This window comes from Pungitius pungitius, chromosome 3 (assembly GCF_949316345.1).
Source record: "Pungitius pungitius chromosome 3, fPunPun2.1, whole genome shotgun sequence".
In the NCBI taxonomy this organism is placed as follows: domain Eukaryota; kingdom Metazoa; phylum Chordata; class Actinopteri; order Perciformes; family Gasterosteidae; genus Pungitius; species Pungitius pungitius.
This window is the reverse complement of record NC_084902.1, coordinates 12,461,076-12,481,052: the sequence shown is the minus strand read 5'-3', so window position 1 is coordinate 12,481,052 and position 19,977 is coordinate 12,461,076. Positions and strand designations below refer to the sequence as shown.

The following is a 19,977-nucleotide window of genomic DNA, read 5'->3' as shown; positions in this document are numbered from 1 at the left end:
GGATTACAGTTCTTTCTGCTTAACTTAGTTACCTCCCATTAGGATGAGGGCGAGGCGTGGCCTGCTGTGTGCAACAGCCGTCTTTCTGCAAAGTTGACTGTGGAGAAGCTGACGCTGCTGCCAATGGACACAGGGCTCGAGGTGGATGTTTTGATCTTCCCAGATAAAGTGAAAATAGCTTCTCCGGAGGAGCACTCAGAATGGGAGCTCGAGACCGCAAGCCAGGTGTCGTTACCCACCGTACGACTCTTTGTGGCACTTTACCCATACAACCCTGCTGCAATGTCCCCCAACTATGAGATGGCTGCAGAAGAGCTACCTTTCGTTCCAGGCCAGATAATCAAGGTAAAACGGTCAAATGGAGTACAATTATTTTATGTCATGTGTTTGTTTGAGTTATAAGTATGTCCTTCATCAGTTAAAAGGCTTCTTTAAAAGAACGAGATGGTGTTTTTGTTTGGCCTACATTCAGGCCAGCTGAGTGTGTGGGAATCAGCTCTGTTCTTGATTTCCTCTCACCTTTCCCACCTGGATGATGTCACTGAATATGCCCACTGCTGCAATGTGTGAAACATTTCTTTTCTTTTCTCTGCATTTTTATTAGGTATTTGGAGACGCAGACTCTGACGGTTTCTATCACGGTGAGTCAGGGGGTCTCTCCGGTTACGTTCCAAGTAACATGGTGGATGAAATCCCAGTGTTTGACGAGTACCTGAAGCATCTACTCATGCGGCAGGGCTTCCTCCCTGTGGACCATTCAGGTATCAGCCCCCCTATCTGCAGGACACTGCGCTGTAACACACAACACGGGCACTGAAATAGGGGTAGTATATTCTAATATATTTAACCACTTTGCCTAAGCTGTTAAAGTTAACAATAGGAAGTAACTAGAATAAATGAATAAGTAAAAATAATGTGAATATAAAAAGGTAGTTGTTTACTCTTTGCCAGTCTATTAAACCGTTATATCCATACGCGTTGATGTTTATACTGACCTGCGTGGATGGAAGATGTGATTTCGAAGGAGTGCTGTGTATTTGGGCCTACAGACATGTCTTTTACACCTGATCTGAGCGAGGTGGCCAGCATCTCTGATGATGTGGTCGTTCAACGAATGGTGGCCTTATTCGACTACGATCCATGGGAAAGTTCACCAAACATTGACAATGAAGTAAAAACTATCATTAAACATTATCTTTTTTCAAATAAAAGGTATGGTTTGTGGTGTCACTCAAAACTCTTTTTGTCTCTTAAAGGTTGAGCTTGGCTTTCGCTCAGGAGACATTATCTACGTGTTAGGTGACATGGATCAAGATGGATTTTATTACGTGAGTGTGCGCTTTAAAATGAAAATAAAACAAGATGTTTCGGTAGTTCTGCACTTTGCACAAAAATATAACTTTCATTTCAAATTTAGGGGGATCTGCACGGACGGAGAGGTTTGGTTCCATCAAATTACCTGCAGGCGCTACCCTGGAATTAGAAGAAAACGGCAAGCTAAGATGTTTGCCTCAAAGGCCAAGACCCAGACGGATCAGCTTCTATTTTAAAAGAATATATTTCTTCAAAAGGAAAGAGAGTAGCAACAATAATTAGAAAGAGTGTTTATATGTGCTTTACACCTATATGAAGTTGGTTCATACAAAAACTATATGAAAAAAAACGAGTAAAATCTCAAAAAGCTAAAGCATATCCATTTTGCCTTATATCCTGTATATACATTTTTTGTAATTATATTATAGTTTTTTCATGAGGAAAATTGAGGAGAAAGGTTTTTGCAAATATTTTATTTATCAACAGAAAGTTTGTACAACGGAACATATTCATGTTATAAAAGGCCGACCTGTAAAGCAGAGACTCATATTAAAATGTATTTGGATTTCTACAGCGCTCACCTGGGTTCCCTTATCTATAAATCTCAGCTACTTGTTTCCACTGCTGTGTGGGATTTTACTATGTTAATAGAAATCAGGTTATATCATTCACCATTATCATTTCAATGTGTAATGACAAAAGCAGGAGAAACATTCTATTGGGCTTTAGATTTGTACAATATTCACACAGAGTCCGTTGGTTTCCTCTTGCACACCTCTCTGCAGCCAACAGTATACTCATCCATAAAGTAGGAAACACTACACTGTGTATTGAAGATTAGTAGTGCTTTCTACTTTATGGGTGAAAACACTGTAAATCAGTCGCTTGTTGTCGTTCCACAGCAAACACTCAAGACATGAGGGGTTCAATAATGTTTTCACACATCAGATTAACACATTTTCCGACATCGATCAATACCTGAAAAACATGAAAACGCACACACAGCAATTCAAAGTCATTTTGCTCAAAATTACCCTGATATAAAACATTAATGAGGCACAAAGTTGTTGCTCCTGTGAATTTAAGTGCATTTGAAATGGATCGATAGAACAAATGAAAGCAGAGATCAGAGAATTTTTGAATGAGGTCACATTTTGTCAGGCTCTTACCAGCTTTTGGACTCCACAGCAGAAAGAACAACCCAGAAGTGAACTGGGCCTTTTTATTAACCCCGTCTGAACCACGTGGTTAACACAGGAAAAGCTGTCACATACTCACATAGACACAAGCACACTTACACACATGTAAGTTCATGCCAGGAAGTGTATGCAGACGCTAACACACACACACACACACACACACACACACACACACACACACACACACACACACACACACACACACACACACACACTCACAGTGGTATGTGAAAAATATGTACTTACAGTGTTTTACTACTAAATATGGTACTAAATATGATTCACAATCTACAAATACAAGAGTAAAGTAACAGTACCTCTGAATTTACTTCAATGCATAGTGTACTCAGTTACTCAGTTACACATTTTCACACAGACGGCCGCACACACAGACACACACAAACACATGCAAATTTAAAAACTACGCCCATGAGGCTCCGTCAGACTGCACCACTGCTGCCAAGTGTTTGTTCATCCCTTTTAAGGACATACAGTTAAAAGGGGACACCTGTTTTTAAAGAAGAAGACAGTGAAGTAGATCAATATTAATTCCAGTAATAATGAATGCAGATGTGCATCGATGATCTCAGGAACACGGTAATCTATATACTGATACTGCAACACTGAGTCGTGTGGCAACATTATGATACAACATTAAAGTAACAATTAGTAGCAGACTTATTGTTTGAGTGAGCATCTTTTATGTCAAATGTTTGCAAAGGGAGTTTGGTGGCCTTCACTGTCCTCCATGAACAGTCCACAATGATCTGTATAAATTATGCAAGAAAAGATTCATATCGCGTCTATATTTCCGAGAACTCATTCACGCCTGCATGTTGCTGACAAGGTGTGGGTTGGGTGGTGGAGGTGGTGCAAGGCTCTTCACTATCCCAGCAGCCGCAATGTGCAATATGTTTGCAACAACAGAAACTTTGCAAATAGAACATACAAGTGCCTGTGTCCTCTGTTGTCACGACAACCCAAACCTCAGAGTCACACCAAGTGAAATAAGAGGAAGTGGGGGAAGGGCAGCGCTCACAAACTGAGAGAAGACGTCCGTGTAGAAAAGAAAAAGAAGAAAAGACAAGCGAAAAGAACTGCTTGCAAATGGTGGAATTGACAAAAAGATTATCCTGCAAAGGAGTGAAAGATTAAATGCATTCACCCTGTCAATTATCACATGCACATACAGGCTATATGATATATATATATATATATACTGTATATATATGATCAAAATGTGTGTTCAAGACAACATCATAAACTTGTGAATGACTGTGCATCCAGCAGATTATCTCAGTACTCCTCTGCCAGAGGTTGGGATTACATCCGACTATCTATTCCTGAGCAACATGGGAGTTTATCCAAAGTCTCAAGTACAGAGTCCTACTGTTGGTAGTCAGGGGGCCAAAAACAAGTGCATCATCTAATGACACCAGGGGGTATTATCCTTCCAGGTCACTGATTAGGACTGATTGAATTATGTTGTACCTTGTTGACTGATCTCCGACACAGTTCATCCTCTTTGGCTGTGTACAAGGGCAGATGTAAATGAATCTTGAAAAGTTTCCCATGACTGTTAAACATATAAATAAAATGTGTAAGGATATTCATTTACTGTTTTAAGACTTAAGACTTTAAGGCTTCTGCAACCCAGATTTGAAAACATTCAGTCCAAAGAGTCGTTCAGACTGTTTAGTGCTGCCACGTAGTGGATGTTAGGGGGAGGCGGAGCTCTGACTGATATCAGATTCAAGTGCCTCATCGTTAATCCGGACAGGGAAGAACAACAACAACATATAAAGCTTTTCTACAAAGCAGGAATTCAACTAATGTTTTCTTTGTTCATTGATTCATTATATAACATTCAACATAACAACTGAGACAAAACAGTGTGTAGCACAGTCTGAGCCTTCTTAACACACACAACATAATTTAGACTATTAACTGGAAAAGACTGCGGTTCATTTAAATGTCTGCAGAACAAGAAGCAAACACTGTTATAATAAATATATTCAATATTGTCCTGTACTCTGCAAGAAAAACAATTTGAATCTGTATTGTCAGCAAGATGTTTATGAAATGAAACATACACACGTTATTAGGTGTTAGGGTGCTAAGTCTACATCTTGATGAATGCAAAATTAAGCAATTTTGGCAAATTAAGCATGCTTTGACATATGAGGATGTCTTCACAACAACAAAATCACACCCGTTACATTAGTTTTTATTTTTTAAACATACACTACATAATATTTCATTCATTTGACAAACATCAATGAATTTAGAGAGCAGTGTTCATCGATCAAGGTGTAGTAAAGTAAATAGAGGGAGACAAGAGAGTGTAGTGGATACCAGCACTGACGTGATGAGTAACACACTGTTAAGCCCGGCGCGGTGGCCTCCGGAGTAATACACCTGACGTCCGTTCAAGGGCTGCACGGGCCTGTAGGTTTGAACCATCTGCTTTCCGTTTGAAAACTGAAGCTGTGCGAATAGAGCGAGCTGAAATAAAGATCACAACAGACAGGGGAAAACGATAATTGCGGCGGTAGAAGATTGAAACCACTCAAATTATTTACGTAAAGCTTCTCTTTGTTCCGATTCCATGGCAACGATATAATGGACACATACAAACATCCATTATATGTTCTAATCTATTTTAAAGTAAGTTTTATACGTGATCCCTTTCCCTAATTGAGTTCCCCAGCCTATGATATTTCCTCAGGTTTTGTGTTAAATATGATTAAACAGCTTTTTCTGTTCCCACTAAGCATGATAGCATATCTTAATAATAGGCTACGGTATTGCTTTGAAGTTGCTGGGACAAAAACATGTAAAAATCCAGAAAGTTGTATTCAAATAAATCTATATATTTAAGATTTTTTTTAAATAATTACCTGCTTCATGCTTATTGGAACTGTGTTTTCAAACAGGCTCCAGGTGACAGCTTCAGCACAGTCGGGTGTGGTGAGGGAGCCATCGTAGCGAAAGTACTTGGTCGTGTTCCTCAGAGGAGGCATGAACATTTCCAGGGACACGCCCTTCAGTGTCGTACTCTTGGCTATAAGATAAGTTAGCCAGAAATGTCATATTAGACAAGGAAATTGTTCAAAGTGGCAGCTCGGTTGTTAATCTATTTCTTTGTTGAGATGTTGTAAAAGCGGTTTTACGAGACCGTTATCGATCAACAATTGTACTTTAGCCCAACACTGGAGTAAGATAATGGTGTAAAATTATCTCTTTTTTTCTATGACTGCAGATATGACTTACTGGCTTGTGTGATGTATTTGAGGGCATTAAGAAGGGGATCAAGTTTCTTATTTGCAGACTTAGACTTCTGTAAAAGAATAAAATGTTGATGTCACATGGAAATTCTGTAGAAGTGGGTAAAACATACTGTAGATATAAGGTTTGGTTCAAACAGAACCTAGGGCTTTATTAAAGGATTTTGGCTTCCTGTAACCTTTGATCCACAAAGGTTTAGAAAATGTCCATTTTTTTCCATCCATCGTAGTGTGTCTGTTTATCCCAGAGTGGTAGTTGATCAAGAATAACAGGAAAATCACTTTATGACCAGGAATGGTTGAACATACTTTAAATACATTTTCACTTGTTTCCCACTTGTTTGTCCACTACAACAAATAGTGCACTGGCCCATGGCATCAGCGGGATAGTAAAATGTCATCCCCCATCCAAGAGGCACACCAAATTTGGGGAAGAAAAATTCTAAATTTAAAATGACAACTTTTTCTATTTAAAAAAATACCATCTTAATACCATTCATTCAAAAAGCACACAAAAAATACAACTATATACAGGGCCTTGTTCCTGCAGCATCATGCAGAGGAATCACATTAATAGATTTATGGTCAGACACTGCCACCTCAGTTGATTTGTGTAAGTGCAAAAGACTATTCAGGTTTTTGGGGTGAATAACCTAATCTCAGTGACACAAAGAGTTTCTGTGCAGTGTGTGATCACAATGACTGGTGGTGGAATTGGCTGCAATGCAAAAGACACCAGCTAACGTCTTTCCTGTGGGGCACGAATTGTTCATCTTAGTTGAATCAAACTCTTTCTAAACAGATAGATTTCAAGCTGATTTCGTATATGATAATCAAATTATATCACCTGAAAGAAAAAGCCAAGAACAGCAATGCCTGTGTGGTCGCTTGAAGCGTGTGACAGATTTTTGTATTCTTCTTTTATGTGGACTATATGCATCTGTAGAGGAATAAAATGGTTCAGTATTTTATTCAGGTGTACTTTAACACACTACAGAAAGTGGCATAATTATTTAATTATAACACTTCTATATTCCCATATTTCTTACCTCCATTGGAAATCTTTCTCCATCGACAGTGTGTTCGGACCCAGGTCCTCCATCTTTCCCCCAATGCAGGTGAAGTTGAACTGCTTTATATTCTGCAGCCATGTTTCCTCCTTTGATTCTTATACTAGAAGGTAAATCTAGTTGAACTGGGAAAAGACTTAAGTCAACACCCCTCTGGTGATGATTATATTATGCAGCACAACAGCACAACATTTAAAAGAGTATCGGCATATTGCAGCATCATCAGGTCTAAGTATAGACATTGCTCACCTTGTGACTATTTCCCCCGAGTTTATTTTGCCAAGCTAATTTATAATAATTGTCATATTTATTGAACAAATCTTCTTTCTCAAGTAAAACTGCAATTATGAGAAAGACGTACCACTGTGACCCGTGTTCATGAGGCGACCATGAAAAACTTCCTGATAGCCAATGAAGTGAAACGGGGCGAGACGTTCATCTAGCAGCATTCTCCTTGTAACAATGTTAACTGGAGACTGAGATCTGCCGTTGCAATACTGGGAAACCACTCCCCATGTCTCTGGACCTGAGGTAAGTAAAACAACAAAAATGACTCCACTGTTGTTAACTTATGGAAACCTCTAATGGTCTATCTTTAGGTTTACCTGTGCAGGTGTGATTGCATGTAACTTGGGACTGGTAGCACCAATCTACAAGAAGATGTTTGAAATAAATTATAGCGTGAACAGCGAGAAAAAGCCTAAAACTAAAAAATTGCCTAATTAGACTAATAAAATATGCAAATTGTAATCAATAAATTGGATTAATTTCTTTGAGAACATACCTGACCCTGATACAATCCTCATGGAAGATCCAATTAAAAATAAAATACGTGCCAACAGCATTGTGAATGCATGTGTCCCGCTCTGCTTTCTTTAAAATGAAGGTTTTGAAAGATGATGACGGAGTTCAACCAACGCCTCTACGGGAGAGGTTACCTCACCTTTCAATCCCACCCACACCACATGCTTCAGGTTTATGACTCCTGACCCTGTGACAATACCAAGCCCTCATATCTGCAGACTGATATTCACAAGATTTGACGTGAAACTCACAGCTTGAAGAGGTCGTTTGTATTTTGCTGACAGAAACATCTCCAACCGGTCAGATATAATTTAGGTGTAACAAAGATTGTGTTATCTTTAATGAGAAGTTATCAATAAATGACAGGACAGATGATTAATCTACAAGTACATGGTGTTGTAATTTTGGATTTACTTCAAGGGACAATAAATACTGTACAGCTATTGCTGATGATTTACTTCATCTCTAAGGTCAATCAATAGATTCTGTCTTTAAAGAATTGTTACTTTGGTGCAGTACCCAACATCGCCAGTAGGTGATTGCAGGGCGTCTAGCGGCAGATGAGCTCTGTTTTGGGCGCCTGCTGGCTCTCTGTCATTATGCCACATAACGGCCTCAACTGCCTAACATTGTCTTGTCTGTTCATTTAAATTGAAATGTCGGACTCTAACCCTTTGAGAAGGTTAAATTAAAGACGAAACGATGAAGTATTCTTCTTGCTCATGCGGTAATGCATAAACACAACAAAAAGAAGATTTGTATGTAAGATTATTTCATTTCAGTGGGCTTGTAAAATAGTAGTTGTTGTACTCATCATGGTGCGTTCATGGTATTCAAGCTCCTTTCTTATTTGGGTTGAAACCTCAGGGGCTCCAGGAACTAGGTATATATTGCACATTTACTTGTACATGCGTATATACACTACAATAATGATCATTAATAACACAACAATCAAGTTAATTGGTATTGTTGGGGGGAAACTACTAAATTAAATATCTGCCTCCAGTATGAAAATACAAATATGATATTTATTTCCACTATTTCCACATACACATACACTCATCTGTTTTCAAGTGGTTTCTTCTAATTCCTATTTGTATCCATTTTCCTCAATGCAACACGTCGGAGCGACAATGCAACAATGCACGGAGCGAGTTAAAACACGGTAAACTACAAATGTCTGTGCTGCGTTCACGAACACTTCCGGTTTCCACTGACAGCTGGAGCTCGTGGCTCCACTTCCTCCGCCGCCTCGTTACTGACAGGGATTTGTTTTGGAAGGAGGGGATCGGCGTTGATCGGCGTCCCGGAGGCTGCGATGGACCGCTGGGCGGGCAGAGTGGCTCTTGTGACCGGAGCTTCGGTCGGGATCGGTGCGTCCGTGGCGAAGGAGTTGGTCCGTTCCGGTATGAAGGTGGTGGGCTGTGCCAGGGACGTGGAGAAGATACAGGTCCAAACTCCAAAGTTCATTTCTGCACTTTTGGGAGCTGGGGCCTTGTTTTATGTGAGCTGCGATGCACCTGAGGCGAGACGCATAAAATGTCTTTCTCGAAGTAACTTAACGCCAGCTCCCGTGAAAGCACTTTTCTTTACATATACTATATTTATCGGGTTTGTTTACTAAAATTATGTTAATGGGGAAGAGCGCATATATAAGCACAAGAGAAGAAATACTACTATACTAACAGTACCACCCCTCAACCACTACTAAATACTGAATTGGCAGCAGGGTGGTCAGTGTGAAAAAAATAGTAGATTACAAAATTGATTGTCTGACAGCTTTTTCCTTCTTGATTTCAGAAACTGGCCATTGAGTTGCAGGCTGCAGGCCACGATGGAGTTCTGGTTCCGTTCAAGTGTGACTTGAACAACGAGGAGGAGATTCTGTCCATGTTTGCTGCCATCAAGGACCAGCACAAAGGAGTCGACGTGTGCATCAACAACGCCGGCTTGGCTCATCCAGAGTCTCTGTTAAATGGAAAAACCAGCGGCTGGAAGCACATGCTGAATGTAAGATCGCACATTGAACTGAATGCTTATAAATAAATAGATCTGTTTACACTTTTTTTAGGTGATTTTTGGCTGTCTCACTATTATACTGTCATGACAGCTTAGAGCCATCCGTCATTTTATTGGTGACACCTGGGCTTATGTTACATAAGTATCAAAACATGACATTATTTTACATCAGTCAATCTTAAGTATAATCCACCCTCTGGACTAATCAAATCCCACACAATGACAACACAGCAGATGTTAAGGGGAATATCAAGTCTGGTATCAACTCTCATGTAAATGTGTCCTATATCTGACACATAGCTCATAGTAAAGGGACAAAAAGCTGTTTCTCTGCACATAAGAAGGATATTCTGTTGCCACTGGGACACTTATTTTTCTCAGATTAAAAGCTGTCTATTAATTAATTTTTACTTTTTGTTGTAGGTGAACGTTCTTGCTTTGTGTATTTGCACCCGTGAAGCGTATCAATCAATGAAGGAAAGAAATGTGGACGATGGGCACATCATAAACATAAACAGGTATGTCTTGTGAAATACCGGATTTTGTTACGGATTTTATTAGGGATTTTATTACGGATTTATGGCATTACAAACATACAAAGTCAAATGATCAATCATCCCATTTATGGACCGTACTAGTGCTGCGGGCCCTGAAATATTTTCAGTATTGATAACTCTGCAGATCATTTCTGATAATGGGTATTTTTAAAGAACTTAAAAGCAATTGTCATTTTTCTCAATTCAGTGACAAGACCATATCAACGCATAAAGATAAATGCTTGTGATGACCGACAACTTGTACCATCTTCTTCTCCCGCAGCATGAGCGGACACCGCGTACCTGGCTCTGCTGATGGACATTTCTACAGCTCCACCAAGTACTCTGTGACGGCCCTGACGGAGGGCCTGAGACAGGAGCTGCGTGAGGCCAACACCCACATCAGAGCCACAGTGAGAGATAACTAAGAACTACTTCATACTCTACCAATGTTTTTTGAGATTGTCTCAAAGAAGAGAAGTGTCTGTTGTACTCTTTCTAAGTGGCTAATAAGTACATTGTTGTCAATGCTTCTTGAAGTTATAAAAGGGTACTCTCTGAGTAACTCGCTCATCACTGTTTCTTTTGCAGTGTATTTCTCCTGGTGTGGTGGAGACAGAATTCTTTTCACGGCTCTACAAAGATAATGCTGATAAAATGGATTCATTCTTTAAATTTAAGGTAAAAGTATTATTCCTACACTCCCTGAGCATTGTTGATACAATTATCAGCATATTATTTCACTTTTCACTTCTCTTACAGGTCTTGGAAGCAATAGATATTGCAAATGCTGTCACATATATCCTTAGTGCACCTCCCCATGTTCAGGTATGTGGTTTCATGTGTATTTTTTTATTTATTTCTATAATGTATCTTTTGTGCTTTCTGGCTATTGCTGAATCATCAGTTTACCCATAATAAGATAACGTTCATGTTTTTTTTTCCAGATCGGAGACATTCAGATGCGATCAGTGGAGCAGGTGGTGTAGTAGTCTACTGACACATTCTTCATATGATTAATTGAAGACAACGGAAAATGGAGTGCGATCCTCTTTTTTTAAAAAGAAAATATAATGGTTAGGAGAAAAGATATTGCGTATAAGAGGCAGATGGCGATAAATAAATTAAATTTGCATACTTTACTGATTTAACTTCACATTTATTTTCCTTGCAGTGCAGTATTTTATTTTTTCTACAACATTTAAAAAAAGGAAGTCAAACAAACAATACAATCTTAATAGTGTAGTGAAAAAAAAGACCAATCCCGCCACTGTGAATTTACACTCCTGCTACTTTGATTCGCTTTCCAAGGTCAGCATAGTAAGAAAAAAAGTCAAACTCAGGTGTCATCTTGTTATCTCACATAGACATGAAAGCAAAGGTGGGAGTGAGGATGGGGAGACTGTCTGTGCTACCAACATGTTGCTAAGTGTAACAAATCTTAATGGTCTCACTTTCACCATCAAAGAGAGCTCCAACATCCGGCAATGGGAATGGTGTTCAGGTAAAAGGTTAAAGCATATAAAGTATACTATTCTAAAACTCTTCACGAGTACAACAACAGCCATTCATTCTGTCACAATAGACATACAGTAAGAGTATGAATTTCCTTTTTAAGAGCAACACGTGATGAGCATCCCTTTAGGTTTTGTCCACTAGAGGACACAAGACGCAACATTATGAAAAGGCTCCTGAGTGCTGCTTTTATGATGACAACAAGACTCGCAAAGAGAAGTTTATTGGGGGTAAAGACAAACATTTCATAGAAGAGACACATTTGAATAGAGGAAAACAAAAGTTTTGTTGATGTATTTGAATGAGAGTATTGAACGAGAACACAAACTGTTTGTGTGTCTTCTGAAGTAAATAAGTAGTAGTCCTTGAGTAGTCCTACATAATGGAGGGGAAGAAACATTAACGTATAATTTATAATTGTTTGATAAAAAATATTCTTCTGTTTGGTTTTATTTCCCAGTATTGTGCTAAATGCTGTTTTACACATCTGTTTGTTTTCTTTAAGTGACCGCTAGGCTTGAGAGGGATTTTTTTACATAATTAGGTGACCTCTCCTTTCTGTGCTGTTTAGTCTATGTGCTCATAAAACTAAAACCTCATCATTTGATGAGTAGGATTATGAAACTAAGTTCAAAGCTCAAAACTTCTTCAACGTCTATTCAGTCTCCAACAGAAGTGTTCAGCCTCATAGTCCACAATACCACAGATCAAAAGAGAAGATGATGGGATTACTAGATTCAAGGAGCTTTGATTTTATCCATTTGTAAGCATGTTTGCAGCATTGCTGCTGTGTCACACCACTCTCCTACACACTGAGACAATGTCCCCGTCTGTCTCGCTGAAAGCGAGGCTCCTGCTCAGCTTCCAGTCCGGAGGAAAGCCAAGGTTAGCTGCGAAACTGCCAACCACAACCACCCGCCATCTTTCTAATGCTAATGAAAATCCATTAACCAAACACTTGGGTCTCCAGAGAACAACAACAAGGATTTTTTTTATAGAAGCAGGCAAAAAAAGCTGAGCTGCAGTATTTATAACATTTTGGAGATGAACTTTTTTTTCGTTTGATTGAAAATCAGAACAGGAGTATTATAATGTTTAAGTTCTCCTTTAGAGATTTAAAATAACACAATAGGACATAGTCTTTGTATTTTATCTGAAAGGTGTTTGATTGACGATCCCCGGCATTGATTTCTTCTCATTCTTTAAATATGTGTCTCACCTTTGATTTACATGAATTCAAATGTGTTTTATAGTAATTGCAAAACCCTTGCACTGTCCTAGACAACCCATTATCTGAGCAGAAGCATCCTCCCTCTTCTTCATCCGTCAGTGCCGTAGGAGCCAATCGAACCTTGACACGTTTCGCTTCATCAATAAATCTTTCTCTGTGTAAATGAACATGGATTTGATGGATTATTGGATTCTTCACCTCATGGGATACCACAGAGTGTGTTGTCCTCCCATCATCACCCGCTCTATGGATTGTTCATCCCCTTGGGGGTGTTTTCTCCTGTCTGAGTGTGCCTCCCAGCACATCTCACATCATTTAAAGCCATCCTTGCTGTAATGGGAATTCGATCAATGCGAGGGAGGCCACAGCTCATTGACATGGGTCGAGAAAATTGGTTTGCTGTAGAGCTCAAGGATTTCAACATTTTTTCTTAATTTTTTGTTTTGCACAGATGTCGAGGAACGCCGGTTGCTACACTGGTATGAAACTCGTCCTGTATATTAAACACCCCCCCACGGCACATTGTCTTGTTTCAACCAACAGCCGCAGTGAGTTCATTCATAAATAACTGCTTTTAAGTAAGATTTCCCAGAACAATATTGGCTAAACTATCTATTTTGCCAATATGGACAAAGGCCATATTACACTGTGCTGACCTGGTTTTCACTGCCGTTCAACGCCTCAGATCCCAAATGTCACTAGACACACACACACACACACATATATATATAATAATCCTGCTGATGAAATGGAAAATGTCTTCCCCTTTTTCTCCTCTCCCTGTTAACAAGGTCTTATCACAGATCCAACTGTGTTAGTTGCTCTGCCATTCCAGCTTATGCATGTGTTTGAATGCCAAGCTCCTTTTGAAGGCTTGGGTGTCTTCCAAAAAAATGTCAGCCGTAGCATAAAAGTCGGCATTGTTACATTCTTTCCCACTGTTTGCAAGATTCACACAAAGGATTCTGTTATCGTTAAACACATCTGAAAATTGTTCTCAGCGGTGCATTTTGTTCAGTATGTAAAAAGATGTGATGGAGATCGCAATCTCTCAGCGTTTAAAGTTTAATGCATATACATTTGTCTTATGCAAGCATGTGAGAATCAGCTGACTTGGAAGGATTTCATCCTCTGCACTGGGTGTTACAAACCCTCAGTGCTGGGAGGTGAAAGTAAAGTGCAAAGTGAACACCTAATCTGTGTGGAGAATGTGACCCTTAAACCAAACCTTGTGGGGGGGGGGGGGGGGAGCAACTGCAAGAACAAAATCCCCTTTAAACAAAACAGCTCAGTGCAGAAATTCGCAGGTCTTTCATGGTGTCTGAGTGTGCAGTATGGAAAGAAACGTTGACAGAAAGAATGATGAGGTTAGAGTGAAGCCTCTGATTTTCTATTTATCCAGCTTTGATTAAATATTTCCACCTCGGATAATAAGAGAATATGCCCCCACTCACCCCACCTCTAAAAGCTGTCGGATGTAGCTTGAAAAAACTACACTGTAATAAAACTATTGCTGTTTGCTGTTGTTTACGTCATATTTATTGTGTAGAGATGGAACAATCTAATCCTCAACTACAAAATAAGTAAGCATATTACCCACAGAAGAAAGAAACAGCTAGCTTTGTTTATTTTGTTTATTCCATCATTAAATATGAACATGGGCTAAGCTAATCATTTGGAAATTTTATTATAGACATGCAGAAAACACGATTCTCGCATTACAATCGAGCATCTTTCCATTTCGACGATTGAAATGCTGAAGCACAAAAGATTAATACCTTTTTATCACATTTTGTATGTAGGCGTGATCGACAGGAGCTAAAGCCTAAGTTTACTTCCAGCCTTTCTAGGTGCAGCACATGGCTCACTGTTGTCTGAGAGACAGAGCGGCTTTCCTCCTCTTCTTCCTGGTGAATTGGGCTTTGGCTCTATCGATCGATAACTGCATCGGACTCATGATGGGAGTTGCTGAGCTGGTCCCGTGCGTTTTGTCCTTGATCGGTAGGTCAAGCTCCTCCGTGGTTGCAACTTTAGGTGGCGTGGGTGTAAGAGTCACTGCTGTGTGTTCAGTTTGTTTGGGAATAGATGCTCCATCTGGGAGTAATGCAACCGTGGCTTTCATGTGTGGTCTTCTCTGCTGTTGGCTTGTCTGCCCGTGTCGCTCTGTAACGACAGGAGGGGTTGCCGTGACGGCGGTCAAAAGCATCCGTTCGCTCTGACCGTGTGTTCTCCCTGCAGAAGGGCTGCGAGGGCGTTTCAGTGCCTCACTCTTCTCTTGAGTGGTGACAATAGGAATCACATTTTCAGAGCCATTGGGAAAAAGTGGATTTTCACTCAAAAGAGGAGCAACCGTTTTCCTCCTTCTGCTTCTCGGTCCTTTCAGCTTTTGGCTTTTCCGAACACTAATAGTCGCAGGCGTACCTCGGACGGTCGTCTTACTCGCGTAAACATCCATCCTTTCTGAAACCTTTCTGTCTGCGGAGGACAGCGACGGCACGGTGGGAGCCCCAGTGAGAAGGATCACTTTCAGATTGTCCGTGGAGGAATTTTCTTGGGTAGGGGCCACAATGGAGGAACCAGAGTTGAGTTTCCTCCTTTTCTTCCTCCCCGCTCTGTCTCCTCTCTCCTTTGACCTGTTCCTTTTGACATTGGGGATTCTAATGGGGGTACTGGCAGTGCTGACAACAGGGCTTTGTTGCTCCGGCCGGGCTGTTTGGGTTTTGGTGGTGACGGTGGGGGGAAAAACAACTCCTACGTTGTCTGTTGTGTTCGTTTCCACCTCTGTAGAAGGAGAAAGAGAGATGTTCTTGCTCTTCTTTTTTCTTCCCTTTGTGTGCTTTTTGCTGTGTCTTTTATGTGTACCAGCAGTTATTGGTGAAGACGGAATGGTTTCGTCTGAGGACTCTGCTGGTTTCCTCTGGACTATTGTAGGTGACGTAAAGGAAACTATCTCCTTATCTATTGAAGGTTTATCTTTCATGACTTCCTTAAAAGGCTCTTCTTTTTCTTTCATCTTATATTCTCTGTCAACAATTGTGTTTGTGTTTCTACTTGACTGCTGGTGTTGGTGTGGCTCCACCATGGCGTTACTTAGAGCGATGACTTCTTCAGCTTTGCTGCCAGAGGGTGAAACTGCAGCCCCTTCTTCTGTCTTCTGCTTTCTCTTCCTCCCCTTTCCCTTTGGCTTTTTGTTGGTTTTCTTCTTCCGTCCTGTGTTCTTCCTCTTCTTCTTCTCTGAACTTTGGGACTCGCTTTTAGTGGAGTCAGTAGTGGAGCTTTGAGAGGTGGAGACGGTAGCGAGGACCTTGATGAAGTCCTCGGCGGCGGTGACAACGTTTCTTAGAGAAGGCTCTTCGGGGCCCGACATTGTAGACTGTGTTGTACTCTCGGGTTTCACATCGTCTTTGCTCTTCTCAGAGTCCTCCTTCTTTTCGGAAGGAGGCAACGGCAGCGCATCAATGGCCTCGATCCCGCCAAAGTCGTACGGGACGGCCTCTCTCAGCACAGCAATGGGAAACTTCTCATAACGTTTACACCTGCAAGAGAACCAACAGAGGCGAGGTTTGTGTCATCAAATCAGAAAGCAATACAGCTTAGTATATTGCAAATCTATATTTTTTGTTGTTTTTTTGACACCATGGTACATTGATACTTACACGCCGTACCAGTGCCGCTCTGCACACTGATCTTCATATGCAAGCTCAAAGCAAGGCACACCAATGACGTTGAAGAACGCTTGACCAACTACCCTGGAAGATGTGTCGTTGACTTTCCTCAGGCAATCTTTCAACCTAATGAGAACAACAAGTCAGGCTTATTTCCAGCTGTCTTTTCCTGATGGCAATGCAGTTTGACCCACAGGAGCAAAGTGACTGCATAAAAGGGCGTAGACATGTTAGCTTAGTGTAACATATTACCGCAATTCCTCTCCTGCAAATTTCGACTGAAGTGTCTACCAAGTTGTTCCAGACTTATTTCAAAGAATAAATCCATTTATTCAACTTATTTTATGATTTACTTCGCTAAAAAGGGTCTTGTCGCTCTCCGTTTCCCTCTCCCCTATTTTACTGTTTTCTTAAATTACATTCAAATCATGTAAAATAACGCTCAAATGACTGGCAGCAGCAGCTGTTAAACAAAAACCATAAACTTAATTTGAATAAAGTGCGAGAACCATGAATTTACAGGAATTTTCCATAACAATTTTACAGAGAAACACATTTATTTTATACATATTTCCTGTAGTATTATGATGAAACACCTTTAATAAAGGGTATTGTGTATATTTACATATCATAATATATATATGTATATATATATGTTGGCAGCATGTGGTGGTGAGCACTGTTGCCTCAAAAGGAATATACTCACGCATCATCACAGGCACAATGGCAGATGGAGTGCCACTTGAAATTGGTGTGGCCGTAATTAGAGGAGAAGGCGTGGATGACGTGAGGACAGTGGTCATGAATACGGCAGCAGCTGTCGGTCTTCGCAAATTCTCCTGCAAAAAGTCGCAATTATTATCACTCATTCGTCGAATTAACTTACTTCATTGAATTCATAAAACCCACCAAGTTGGTCATAATGATCAGCCATGTTTCCAGCTCCACACCACAGCGTCCCAGGGTAAGTGAAGCCTCTCTTGGGTCTTTTTAAAACCTTGTCCGGCAGTTCCGAGTCATCACTCTTTACCACCTTGCCTCTGCGCTCCGACCTCTCTTTAAACTCCCGGCACATCAGCTTGGCTTCATCCGTGCGCACAAAACGCGTCTCCAGCTGTCGGTCGGCTCTGTGTTCTTTCAGTCCCAACCTGCACTCGTGCATGAACGACTTCACCTGCATCTGGTTCGCTGTGACCGAACAGTTTCCAAACATCCCGGCGGGGCTGATGACGGATCGCACCACCTCGGCTCCGTCTGACACCTGGTAGAGGAAGCTCTCCCGCACGGTTGACATTTTGGCACAAAAGGTGCCGTTGAGCATGGAGAACATCTCTTTGCTCTCCTTCTCTGCGTCCAAAGCTCGACTCAGGAAGTCGCCCTTAACGAAGTTTCTGTCAAGATAAGACAGAAAGACAAAGAAGACCGACCACATGATGCGGCGAGTGGCACTTTCAGCACCATGCGTAACGGAGACAGCTCCTGGAGGTTGTCCGGCGCTCCCGAGCAGCTCTCTCACTTATAAGGCGACTCACAAGTGGTGTGACTATCAATGCGAAAAAATAGCAACGCTGGGAGGAGTCAGTCGAATTAACCTCTTTAGATTCCCAGCCCGGGTAGGGTTTCCATTATCAGGCTGCTGAGCGCGGATACAATCTGAGAGTAGATACAGTAGCCAACTGTATTTCAACGTGCATTCGCACGGGGTTAATTTGGCGGTGTAGATCATGACCCCCCCACCCCTCCCCCCTCCCCGCCCTCCCAAACACACTTCCATTGCCCAGAGAGATGACCCTGAGTTACCTCCCAACCCCCTCAGTTCAACCCCTCAGAAAGTGGAGATTTACTTTGGGAACACGCATGGAGGAGGTTCCAGCTTACCCCCCCCCCCTTTCCATGGTAACTGGCATCGGGTGATTGTGCCAACGCAGGAGATTGGACATCTTTCAAATGCCACAAAACCGGCAGTGAATTGGTGATGACCTAAATCACAATGAATGGACGGAGCTCTTTCATTGTGGAATGTGGCGAAATGTTGGCGCCGTCGCACGCAAACCACACAGACTCAGGGGCCTCCGCAGCACATAAGAGTTGATGCTGATGGTTGGATTCAGACAGGACTTAAATATTTTTGGCGTCCACTGACCATGAGGTATCATTGCGTCCTGAGTATAAGGCTATTACCCGTATTAAACAAAAATTAGTCAAATAGCCTGTTATTAAGGATATTGCTTTATTTTCTACCCCTATGTTCTTTGTTCTAAAAACTTGTATTTGTTTGCATTTCATGACAATAAAAAACATTTAGCAATTGTTTTTTATAATGCATATCACAATTCTCAGTGTTTGGGTTTTGTTGTAATGAAGACCAAATAGGATTGTAAACATATTCAAATTGAGTTTCCTGAATTTTGACCTATTGTTACATTGTTTGAAAACATAAAAAGAGCATTCTGGATCGGGCTAATTGTATTGTTTCGTGCATGGTTTGTTTTGATGATCTTTATCTGACCTACATCAGTCCACATATATGGTGGCTTGCATTTGAAATGTCTCACTAAAATCACGTGTGCTCAGAAAACGAAACACAGCAAATTCCTCTACATCTCTGAACAAGTGGCTGTTCCCAAAGAAGAAAAACCTCTTGTCAGGTTGGGTTTCTAATCAGCCGAGTCGTGTCACATGGCAGGGTCTTAGCTCAAGAGGAGGAGATCCAGCTACTCGAGGCTCTAAAATCGGATTGTTGGAAGGCGGAGGCAAATGATGTAAAATCACCAGATGTAACATTCGACCAGATCTTGGGGGAGGTTCCCTTTGAATTCAAGAGGTCAGTGCAACGGAGGGAATGGAAAAAAATGAGCCTGAGAACTTGGAGTCCATGTGGAGAGCAGCGGTGAAACAGAAAGGTGACACTTGATGAAATGTGTATCGTCTTTATTCCTGCTGAGCGAAGCTGCTTTCAGGCGATTCCACAGCAGATAAAGAGCTCCTTTGAAAGTGTTGAAGAGTCAGCGTCTCGAGGCGCGCTTTTCTGTCCGCTCGGTGCCATATGGATAATGTGGAAGCAGGTGCAAAATGATTCTTTTGCACCTGAGGTTAAGAGATAATGTTACCTCATCAGTATTTTTGCTAAAGCACAATTTAAAGACATTCATACATTATTTAATGTATTTAACCCCACCTGCTGGAAACAGAAACATTTAGATTTTACCTGCCGCAGGAGCATTTCTGGATCAAAGCATAAAAGATCATTTATGATTAACTAACATTGACATTCTATATATTTTCAGAAATGTTTAATGGCAGCATTTAGTTCAAGCAACTGCTTCGATTTAAAGAA

General features: G+C 40.9%; 4 protein-coding genes across 5 annotated transcripts; 2 read left to right on the top strand and 2 right to left on the bottom strand.

The window, feature by feature from the left end:
* Positions 1-82: 82 nt before the first annotated feature.
* On the top strand, positions 83-1,938 carry si:ch211-105f12.2 (RIMS-binding protein 2-like). Its single transcript, XM_037464679.2, has 5 exons — positions 83-345; positions 605-761; positions 1,050-1,171; positions 1,257-1,328; positions 1,418-1,938. Exons 1-5 carry the CDS (start codon positions 124-126, stop codon positions 1,481-1,483), a joined length of 639 nt encoding a protein of 212 aa, XP_037320576.2. The 5' UTR covers positions 83-123; the 3' UTR covers positions 1,484-1,938.
* Positions 1,939-4,406: 2,468 nt separating this feature from the next.
* ca4b (carbonic anhydrase IV b) lies at positions 4,407-7,871 on the bottom strand. The gene is made up of 8 exons (XM_037465624.2): positions 7,655-7,871; positions 7,476-7,520; positions 7,232-7,396; positions 6,850-6,995; positions 6,648-6,740; positions 5,787-5,853; positions 5,414-5,577; positions 4,407-5,018 (listed from the first exon to the last, which is right to left on the bottom strand). Exons 1-8 carry the CDS (start codon positions 7,713-7,715, stop codon positions 4,812-4,814), a joined length of 948 nt encoding a protein of 315 aa, XP_037321521.2. The 5' UTR covers positions 7,716-7,871; the 3' UTR covers positions 4,407-4,811.
* A 1,003-nt stretch (positions 7,872-8,874) lies between these two features.
* LOC119216850 (dehydrogenase/reductase SDR family member 11-like) lies at positions 8,875-14,494 on the top strand. Of its 2 annotated transcripts, none has more exons than XM_037470009.2 (7): positions 8,875-9,178; positions 9,475-9,684; positions 10,117-10,211; positions 10,513-10,642; positions 10,821-10,910; positions 10,992-11,057; positions 11,177-14,494. In XM_037470009.2, exons 1-7 carry the CDS (start codon positions 8,993-8,995, stop codon positions 11,216-11,218), a joined length of 819 nt encoding a protein of 272 aa, XP_037325906.2. In that variant the 5' UTR covers positions 8,875-8,992; the 3' UTR covers positions 11,219-14,494. The 2 variants fall into 2 exon arrangements, with proteins under 2 accessions (XP_037325906.2, XP_037325915.2); XM_037470018.2 differs by having other exon boundaries at positions 8,876-9,124.
* A 76-nt stretch (positions 14,495-14,570) lies between these two features.
* On the bottom strand, positions 14,571-18,283 carry proca1 (protein interacting with cyclin A1). The gene is made up of 4 exons (XM_037478240.2): positions 17,550-18,283; positions 17,347-17,479; positions 16,632-16,766; positions 14,571-16,511 (listed from the first exon to the last, which is right to left on the bottom strand). The coding sequence occupies exons 1-4, from the start codon at positions 18,070-18,072 to the stop codon at positions 14,840-14,842; spliced, it is 2,463 nt and encodes an 820-aa protein (XP_037334137.2). The 5' UTR covers positions 18,073-18,283; the 3' UTR covers positions 14,571-14,839.
* Positions 18,284-19,977: the final 1,694 nt, after the last annotated feature.